This window comes from Salvia splendens, chromosome 7 (assembly GCF_004379255.2).
Source record: "Salvia splendens isolate huo1 chromosome 7, SspV2, whole genome shotgun sequence".
In the NCBI taxonomy this organism is placed as follows: domain Eukaryota; kingdom Viridiplantae; phylum Streptophyta; class Magnoliopsida; order Lamiales; family Lamiaceae; genus Salvia; species Salvia splendens.
The window spans coordinates 23,376,189-23,387,306 of NC_056038.1; the positions used below are offsets into that span (position 1 = coordinate 23,376,189).

At 39.7% G+C, this 11,118-nt stretch overlaps 1 protein-coding gene across 1 annotated transcript; it reads right to left on the reverse strand.

The window, feature by feature from the left end:
- Positions 1 to 120: 120 nt before the first annotated feature.
- Positions 121 to 2,766, reverse strand: LOC121742129 (N-terminal acetyltransferase A complex catalytic subunit NAA10-like). Its single transcript, XM_042135164.1, has 2 exons — positions 2,385 to 2,766; positions 121 to 576 (listed from the first exon to the last, which is right to left on the reverse strand). Exons 1-2 carry the CDS (start codon positions 2,682 to 2,684, stop codon positions 301 to 303), a joined length of 576 nt encoding a protein of 191 aa, XP_041991098.1. The 5' UTR covers positions 2,685 to 2,766; the 3' UTR covers positions 121 to 300.
- Positions 2,767 to 11,118: the final 8,352 nt, after the last annotated feature.

An 11,118-nucleotide genomic window follows, 5' to 3' on the forward strand; every position in this document is an offset into this window, starting at 1 on the left:
CGAGATTATACAAATATATAAAACCAAAAGCGGAAGAGTACTAGACTCCATGTCACTACAAAACAAGTTAATACTCTAAGTCCTAAGTCTTGCCAAATAAGGAGTTAGACTGCAAACAGATAAACATATGTCCAGCATTGTTATTCAATATTCCATTACCCGCGCGTCATTTGCCTTGACTACATTTTTCAAAAATCCAAGCTACCAAAACAGATTAAGCACACAAGCATCATAATTCTGCACCAACTGAATAAGCATAAGCAATATAATAAAATTTCAGATAGCTGGAATTAATTCCAGTCATGCGGTTTTGACTTCTGCTGATCCGGGCTTCTCATCTGGCTTAGCATCTGCAGAACAACATCCTCCGCCATGGTGGTGATGGTGGTGGTGGTGGTGCTGATGGTTGTGCTTTCTACCCTTCAATTCTTTTCTCATATCATAAGCATCTTCTCCATCAGCATAATATTTGGCCTCCACATCATGGATCTTGTAACCCAATGTTTCCGTGTACAAATTGAAAGCAGCCCTGTTGCTTTTCCTAACATGCAGTGAAACATACTCTGCCCCATACACCTGTTCATTCACAAAAGAAATTTGATAAATCTGCTACTGAAACAGACAGGTAATAATATCATAGCAACGAGAGACAGGTGGTCAAGTGATTGGTATCTAACGTACTACAATCTGGGTTGTAACAAAAATACAAAATGATCATTCATTTTATCTAGGGTAAGGATGAATGTGGTTGCTGAAGGAAAGCGGGTAGAGGAAAAAGAGTGAGCCGAAACAAGAGGATGATAAGGAATCGTTGCAGCGTTCAATTCAAGGGAAACAGCAGCATATGCATGAGTCGCGTAGAGAGGTCAAGAGTTTGACACCATACTCAAGTTATGGAGGCTTGTGAGGAAACACGGGACAAGGAATATGAAGACATCGAGGATTTAGGAAAAATCCTTTTCAAGGGTGGAAAGATATGATCCTAGGATCAACATTAATTCAAGTCCAGGACATTTCTTCAACATTCTCAGAATCTCAGCAAGTTCTGCACTTGAAAACAACTTCAAAGCTGAACACTAGCATCGCTTCTGATGAAACCTTTGCACCTAAGTTCAGAGGCTCCAATCCGTTCATTCTGGAACAGACGCTCAGATAACACACCTAAAGAAGAATCCACCAGAAGCATGGCAAAAAGAAGCAGGTCCAAGATACGGTGCTGGCAATACACCTGATTTCAGAATCTCCGCTTTCAGTTATGACCCGAAAGTCAGCATTGAATGCAATTTTGCAACATGAGTATGTATGTGTTGAACAACTTGAAGATAAGAATCTAAGATTGACTTGGACAGATAGTATGGCCGAGAGTTGGCATGGGCTAAAGATGATCTCTATTCTTTAGTTATTTAGGTTTAATTTCTTTCCTAGTCAGAATAGATCTTTGTCTTTATTTTCCTTCTAGATTAGTTTTACCTTTTTATGCATTTATTTCCTTAGTAATAGGATTTACAGCACCTACACATATGGCTGCCTTTGTAATGTCTCAAAATATAATTTTAACAGCAGTTGGGTATAATATAGCAGCACTATTTTGCATATTTGTTCAAGTGGAAGATATGCAGGTCAGGTGAAGCAGATAGAGGTGAGAAACACACGCACGATTCAACACAAACTGTTAATCAATAAGGATGTTGGATTGTGCAAAATAAAACACAACTCATCCATTCAAATGGAATACCAATTTAGTTTTGACAAAAACAGAAAAAATAAATAGTAATCAATCAACAACAAAATTTGTAAAACCTAAAACTCATACCTGTCGCAGAAGTGAGTCCTAATGTCAGGAATATAATGCAAATTAACACTGAAATAAGGGGGAAAAATAACAAAGCTTAGCCTGCTGATTGAGCAACAAATTGTAGCTTCATCTCCCTATGATGTCACGTGAGACATCCAAATTTGGAACACTGTTAAATTGAATGTTTGATGGTTTTTACTTAGGAGACGAGTACATATTGTTTTAACATATAAAACAAAAGGCCAAGTTAGTAGTGAAGCATCTCCACACCAAAACAAATTGTACATTTGAAAAGCTTTTGCAAAATTAGGATGGATATGGAAAAACCAAACCACGCAAGGAAGTGTCCGAAGGCGGTCCACGAGAAAGCCTATGAAAAACTAATAAAGCTATTCAACTAAGAAAAATAACTTCCCTCCTTACTACCAATAATCAAACAAGCGAAATCCAGATCTGGTAGTTTGCGAGATTGTTGAATGCATAGGAACTCCACAGATTGGATTACATATTTCGAGGCAAAATAACGGTAAATTAACATTGAGAAATGTAATAATTATTCCATAGGAGTAATTAAAATGAAGAAGGTGACCTGCTCCATGGCGTTCTGAGCGGCAGTCATGAGTTTGGTGGCAAGGCCAAGTTTGCGGTGAGTTCTGAGGACGGCGAGGGAGGTGATGTGGCCGTGGCACTCGGTGGTCTCCTCCTCCATCTTGGCGAGAACATAGCCGACAATTTTGCCGTTGTAATCCTCGGCGACGTAGAGGAGCTGCGGCCAGGAAAGGATGTGGTAGAAGTAGTACTTCATCTGGTAATTCTCGGGCAGGCAGAATAGATTGCACGCCTGCATAGCCAGAAGATCGTCGACTGTGGCTTTCCTGATGCACACCATTGTTAGGGTTTGCGGAGGTAGAGACAATTAGGGCTACCTTCTGATTTGGGGGAATTCTGTTGTATACTTTTATACGTACTGTGTTTGTATTGGGGCAAATTTTAAATTTACATCGTTTCCCTTTTATTGCTAGACCGGATTTTTGTTGGCAGATTTAAGAAATGAGTAGTGCTAAATGGCCATAATGTGGCTGGCCATAAAAATAAAATATTGTTACATTTAATGCTTATTTATTTGGATTTAGTTCATCTTAAAAGTAACAATTATCTAAGACTAATTTATCATTTGTCCCGAAATAATACACATAAAAGACTAAGTCGTCAAATCATCTTAGAACTTTGAATATGTAGCTCATTTGCGTTTCTTATGTTAGATATCCACTCGGTTTTTTTAAACTTTAATTTATTGTTTTATATTTTATAATTTAATTGTTTAATATCTATAACTACTTCTAAATCAGAATATATGAATATCTTTATGATTTTATTAATTTATTAATTATTTGGTATGTATATTGACCAAAATATCCTATTATGGCCAGCCATAATGTGGCCACATAAAATATTGTTTTATATTTGGTAAGAAATATTGTTGTTTGTTCTTGTTAATTTGTAAGATCACTCCATAAAATAAAAGTCACATAAATAAAATAATTATATCATAGGTATTTAAACTAATACTTAGAGCATCCGCAGCTGGAGCTCTTGCTAAAGACGGGTCCGTGCCGTTGGCTTGCCGCTGCCTCGTGCCATCAACACGGACGAGCTCGTCGCCAAGAGCTCCGTCTATGGCGGCGGACGGACACGTGGCTGCTTCTGGTTGGTGGTGACGCTAGCAGTTGTAATTTCCCTTTTTTCCTAAATTCAAAAAATCAAAAAAATCAAATTTAAATTAAAAAAATCCTACTCCCAATAAAACATATCCGTTTTTTCCCACCATTTTTTTCTTTTTAATCTATAAATACTCTTATTTCACCCAAAAAATTACACCAAACCAAAATGTGTACTTTTTAATTTTTTGTACTTAAATTACGCAATATAAATTTCCACGAATTTAATTTTTAATTTTTAGAATTTTGATTGTTTATTTTTTTATTTTTAAGAATTTATAACAATATTTCAAGTTTTATTAACACATTTTAATATTATGAAAATGTTTTTAGTAATTAAAGTATTTAAATTGAATAATAAAATAGTGAGACTCATGAATACATTGAATAGTGTAAGAGCATACCTTGCGGAAGAGCACAAATGTAGTGTTGTGCTCTTACAGAAGAGCTAAGAATTAAAAATGAATAAAAGTGGATCCGGACCCACATCTGTTCTTGGAGAAGATGGATGCTCTTATACACTATCCTTGAATGAATAATAATAGTGATAGCAGATGACATCAGTTTTAATAGAAAATTAGTAGAATAAATTGATTGAGTATTAACTTTAAAATATGTGTCTGACTCATCTAGGGGTAGCTATTTGATAAGGCTAATTTCATGCATAGGTCTAGGGGTTGAATTAATACAATTATACGGTCTAACACATGTTTTAAGCCAGGTGTGCAGAAGAATTCGCCAGGTCGAGGAACAAAGAAGATGAATTACAAGGATCATGCAAATACGGCGAATAAGTGAGCAAATTCGGAGGAAAATGACTAGACGGAGGAATCGTGAAACTGAAGGGCAGAATGGAGATTTCTGCTAAGGTTTCTAGAAGATCCTACCGCATCTATATAAGGAAGAGAGCATGCAATGCTCGGGGACTTTTGACATTTAGGCCTCTGGTTCTTAGCTCACACACTTCTGCATACTTAGGGGATTTTCGAAGTTTCGAAGGGGGTTACGTTTGCCGTCACTATTAATTTCTAATTCTCGACATTTGTGGTGTAATACCGTCCTTGCAGAGGGCGAAGAAACAATTTCCCGTTTTTATTTTAGTGACTGGTGTGGATTTCACCGAGCTTCGCCGTTCGAAGCTCGACTCTGTTTTCGGTTAAATTTCCGTAGTTTATGCAATTTCTATTTTCCGTATTTGAGCTGCTGTTGAGTTTTGGTTATGGATGTTCATTATTTTGAGTTTGTTGTGATTACTGAGTTGGATGTTTGAGTTTCGTGTTGGTTGTTGAGTTTGGGTGGAATCGTTGGAATCTGGTGTTGATCGAAGTAGATCTGGGTGAATCGGGAACTATGGAGTTGATTTTGGTTGCTGTTGGGTTCGGTTTGCTTGGATCCGGAGTGGATTGAGTTTCCGACGTTGGATCTGAAGAGTAATTGAGATTTATGCCTAGCTTTCGTGTTTTCATTACATTTCGCCTAGTATACGTAGATCTGTTTTATTTCCGGTTGTTTGCAAGTTTCCGACGTCTGAATTTTTACATTTTGTTTGAATCCCAGTATGTGCTCTGTTGTCTTCATCTTCGTGTTTGATTCAGTTGAAGTTAAGCATGTCAATGTTAGTTAGGTTCTTAGTTTGTTAGTTGCAGCTTTTCTTCCGTACTTTATAATTCTGGAAGTTGGTCCCCACTTCTATTTGCGTTCTGTTTAGCTATAGTTGGTAATTGTTTGCTTGGTCTAGGAAGTAAGTTTAAAATTACGTAGATCTAAGGAACTTCGATGTCTGCATGCTGTTTACAGTTTACTAGGTCTAGTGTTTAATTTCGTGCTTAGGTCTAGAAGTAGTTATATCTCAACCCAAGTTTGCGTGGCAGCAGTCGTTTTCTAACCAAAAATCTCTAGATGCTTTCATACGTGTCCATCTTCGTGGGATCGACCCCTTGCTTCTCTATACTAGTCTATAGTATAACGGGTTGAGGGATCTTTGAATGCAGAGTTCGTGTGTCCATCGACAGAGTCTTCCGCGTCGCCTTGAGTTCCTAGACCTAGTGTTTAGTGGATTCATTGGACTTAGCAGCTCGATCTAGAAGTTTATTATACACACACTCACACTAACGACAAGCGTGTTTCAAATGGCGCCGTTACCGGGGATGGAAGGCGTAATTTGTGATTGTGTTTAGAGAATTTTGGTGTACATAGTTCTTAATTTTTCTTTCTTTTCCTTTATTTTCAGTTTATGAGCAAAGACTCGCAGTTTGGACACTGTGGTGACTCATCTGAGTGGAGGAACGGGCAGTTTATTTGGCAAGTCAAGAACACAGCATCTATGGTCACCACCAGATCGGGTTTATCAACGGGAGATCCATTTCCGTTTGGTTCAGAAAGCGACGAGAGTTGGAGTTCGTCAGGAAGGGAGGATCCCAAATCATCTTCAGAGACAGATACAGAAGAGGCAGAAATAGGAGACATGGCACACGTGGTCGATCCAGATCCGGAGATTGGTTCGTTCACGGCCCATCTCGATGGTGAGCCAGCCCAAGCTATAGTGATGAATCCGCGCCAGAGGGCCATTGAGATCAAGACGAATGTGCTCGGCATTCTGCCAACATTCTCTGGGCGTAGGAATGAGTGCCCGTACGAGTTCTTAAATGAATTCAGCAAATTGTGTAGCATTCAGAAGAGCCCAAATGATGCAACGGAGGAGGACTATCACCTGCGCGCGGTTCCTTTTTCCTTGAAGGGGGAAGCCAACACGTGGTTATTGAGGTTACCCCCAGATTCTGTTCGCACATGGAGGGACTTTAAATTGGAGTTCCTAGATTATTTCTTCCCCTCCAACAAGACAAATGCTCTGAAGAAGGAGATAGTGGAGTGCAAGCAGGATTACGACGAGTCGTTGAGCCAATATTGGTTGCGATTCAAGGGTTTGCTGGACGCCTGCCCGAATCACAGAATGATCGAGGCAGAGATTTATTATTTGTTCTATGAAGGAGCAAACCCCGAGTCGAAGGATTTGATGAACTCCTCGAGCGGGGGAAATTTTACGAAGAAGAGGGGTAGCGAGGCAAGAGAGATTCTGGGAAAGTTGATAGAGGCTAAAAAGGCATACGACAGCCCGAGAAATGTTATGAGGAGAGGATCAGCAAATGCCCTGAGGGGGCAGGATGACGAGAGAGTCGAGGCAAGAATAGATAGGCTCGAGAAAGCATTGTTGAATGCAATAGAGAAAACCACTCCGCCAGCTGCACAAGTGAAGGATAAATCTCCAGGTCCAGGAGAAATTCCAACACAGCAGTATTATGATCCTCACGGAGGAGATTACCAGGCGCAGGCTAATGCGATGGGAAGTTGGAACCCAGATGGGAGTTGGAACCCCGGAAGACAGAGGGATGCACCGTGGAGAAACCATCCTAATTTTAGATGGTCTGACAACGATCCGAACCAGCCACCTCCACAACAGAACACTCAGTTGACGCATCAACCAGAAAGACAAACTAATTGGTCTGGGAGAAATCAGGAGGGGCAAAACGGCTGGAACAACCGGAACCAGGGAGATCACTCTAATTGGGGGAACATGAATCAGAATCAGGGGAACTCTTATGTACCGCCACATCAAAGGAATTACACCGGGAATTATCAAAATCCCCAACCTACCTACCAGGGGAATCAAGGGCCGGGAAATCAGTATAACAACAATTCAGGAGGTCAAGGAAACTTCCGCCAGAATCAAGGAAGTGGTCCACATCTGGGTCCAGGACCAAGTGCAGGACAATCTAATCATAAACCACCAAGGAATCTAGATGATATGGTACATGATTTAGTCAATTCTCAATAGCATATGCAGAACAACTTGAAGTCCAACAATGACGTGGTGCATAAGCTCCAGGATGCTCAATTAGAACAGAAGGCAGCAATGGATATGTTGGCAAAACAAATGTCCCAGATCGCTACATCCTTGAGTGAGATGCGAGGAAATAAAGGGAAGATCCCTGCCTCAGTAAGGCTGCCAGACAGAGCTAACATCAGTCATATCACTTTACGATCTGGGCAAGATATGAAGGTCCAGCAATGAGGAAGGAGGAAGAAACGTCTTCCGTGAAGGACAATGTAAGGAAGGATCTAGCTCCTGAGTCCGAGAATTTGGAAGCAGGGGGTTCTAGGAAAATAGATGACCTTCAGAAAGGTGATTTGGAGAAACCTTTACCAAGTATGGCTGAGCCATTTTTCCTAGACCCAGAGCCGGAAGTAGAGAATGAGGTGGCGAGAAAAGGAACGGATGAGTTTTCAGCTAGAGGTTCTACGGGTGCATAGAAACAAATGAAACCGTTCCCACATCGAGGGGATGAAGGGGCTGGCAGCGGAAGCGTGCGTTCATAACGGATCACATGAATTTGATCTATTTAGCAGATTATTTAGACAAAATCTATTCGCGTAATTATCACATGTATCATGCTCACAACTTGAATTAAAACATGCTTTAGCACATAAAATCCCTAAAACATGCTTACTGCGGAATTAGCCAATTTACCTCGTTGATTCAATCAAGAATCGTTGATGGCTTGCTCCGTCTCCACGTGAAGATCTTCAATACAAGACCTCGGATCTTCTGACTGGTGTCCCGGACTATACGCTGATATTTGTGTGGGCAAATCTTACCAACGTACTAGGACTCGAATAATGGAAGACAGAAACTGCTCACGGAGGGAGCACAATTTTCGAAATCTCTCTTTAGAGGGGGGGACGAAAATTTTTGACCAATAATTGTTGTGTTTTCTGTCTCCTTTATTCTCCTATTTATATAAGTCACATATTGGGCCCAGTCAGGGATCTAAGGAAGAATTTGGAACAGGCCTCACCCAATTAGCTTTTTACTAATTAAATTCAACCCACAATTTAATATAAGCTTATATTGGAATATTACGAGCAGCCACTATAGAAGTAATATTGCACTGCCTTCCAAATCCGAAATTACAAGTATTCCGGGTTTCCTTTAATTGCATTTGATTTATTTCCCGCGCTTAAGATAGAAACATCCATTAATTAATTAATGTCTACTATAGACTTAATTAATTAACATATTTCGAATTCCAAGAGTGGACTTAGCAAGAAACTCTTATTTATTATTCATAGACTAATCAAACTCCAACTAGCTAGATTCCGAATAATAAAACCTCGTTTCGAGCTCTTCTTGTGGATGTTATCAAACGAGACTCTCCTCGCGCACGTTTCAACATAATAGCAATCCTAGCACCTCTAGATAATGATCACCACAACCCAATATACCTGGATCGTTGGGTTACGAAAAACCCGCACATTTGGTAAGTCAAAGTAGTGGATACTCAATATCGTATGCTCAATGCTAACGTACATTGATTAAGAAATTAATTATCAAGACCTCGTCTTTCAGTAGATAGCATAAAGACTCGTCTTGCTGTTAGATCTATTCAGTGCTATACCACACCAACGTCATCTTATTTCAATAAGGTTTAGAAATAATCGGACTGACATTGCAACCTTTCGCGATAGGTAGTCTAGGCCTATCTAGGTTGTGAAATTCTTATTTTTCTTTGTTTAGAACTGACCGTGTTACCTTAAATTGGACGACGCCCACAACCGGTCTACTAAAACAAAGACTTAGACTTTGTTACATTTGCTCATACATTTAAATATGCAATAAACAACCATTAAATGTAAGACATAACAACATTATGACAAAAATAATCTGTTGCATTTATTGGAAAATAACCATTAGAGTTTTACAGTATCCAATCACTCGAAAGGTGATTTCTAGTATACAAAACCCTAACAGGGGAAGCTAGGAAAAAGAAGGAAGAACCGGTAGACTTCATGGACATCTTTGGGAAGCTGGAGATTAATTTGCCGTTCTTACAAGCCTTGAAGTTACCAGTATTTAGCAAGTTCATTAAGGAATTTATAGCTGGCAAGATAAGACCCAGTGGTAAGATCCTGATAAGCGAGAACGTATCCGCAGTGATTCAAAAACGAAGGATGCCTTCAAAATGTACTGACCCAGGTATGTTCACCTTACCCATTTCCATTGGTGATGTACAAATTGAGCATGCAATGTGTGATTTATGGGCATTAATAAATGTGTTACCGCTTTCCATTTACAAGAAACTGGTAGGAGTAAGTATGGTAGATACGAAAGTGGTAATCCAGCTAGCGGATAAGTCGTGTACTTGCCCTGAAGGAGTGCTTCAGAATGTGATAGTTAGAGTGCAAGATTTCTTGTACCCAGCTGATTTTCATGTGATAAAGATGAGTGACAATGAGTCTGTTGAGTCTAGTGGTGTACTTCTAGGGAGGCCATTTCTCCATACAGCCAAGACCATAATTGATGTTTTTGATGGAACTATATGCCTCGACTACAATGGGGAAAATATACCTTTAGCATCGATGAAGCAATGAAAAAACCTCTTGATGTAGAAAATTTGCATGCTATCGATGTTATTAACCCCCTGGTCCAGGAATATCTTGTATGGCAGGAAGTGTCAATCCCCGCTCTATTGAGATGAAGTTGGTGAGAAGAAGATGTTAGGACTCGACGCCATAAAGGAAATGACCGAAATTGTGCATCAAATCCTTGCAAGGATCAAGGAAGCTCAAGATAGGCAGAAGTCGTATGATGACGTGCGCCGAACAGAGATCAAATTCGATGTTGGTGACAAAGTATTCTTGAAAGTATCCCCGACTAAAGGAATTGTGAGGTTTGGAGTGAAGGGCAAGCTGAAACCGCGTTTTGTAGGGCCGTACGAGATCATTGATGAAGTAGGTCCTGTAGCGTATCGTTTGGCGTTACCTCCCAGTTTTGGGAATGTGCACAACGTGTTCCATGTGTCGCAGTTGCGCAAGTACATGTTCTACCCCAAGCATGTGATTCATCAAGAAGAAGTGACCCTGACCCCCGACATGAGCTACGAGGAGAGGCCCGAGGCAATCCTAGATCGGAGGTGCAAGAGTTGCGAAACAAGTCGATAGCATCCGTGAAGGTGCTGTGGAAACACCATGGCTCCGAGGAAGCCACGTGGGAATTAGAGGATAGAATGAAAGAAAAGTACCCCTAGTTGTTTATGAGAGACGATCAAATTTCGGGACGAAATTTCTGTTAAGAGAGGAAGGATGTAACATCCCAAAAATTTTTGCGACTTTTGTTTTAATATGGATGTCGAGTGGAAAATTTTCTTTTATGAAATTATTCGTTCCTATGTGATTGAGTTGATTATGTGAAATAATTGTCATGAGCGATGTGGAATGAAATGTTATATACATTATATTTTACAATGTGGGGAATTAATTAAATGAGATCATGCATTTTGTTCTAGCCAAATTCATTGGGAATTTTCGGCCCCTTCAATTATTGGAAATATTTTCTTCTTGGATTTAATTGATTGTTTTGGAATATTTATCCAAATTAAATCCAAATCGAATTATCCCTAATTTGTGCTGCATGAAATTCGAATCCTAGCCTAATCTTGTGAGTTTCGAAAATCCCCTATTTTAATTAGGAGGATGAATTATTTTCTTTGATTTAATTGGTGCCTTGTTGATTCCCTTCTTTTAAATTTGAATCCAATTAAATCATTCCAC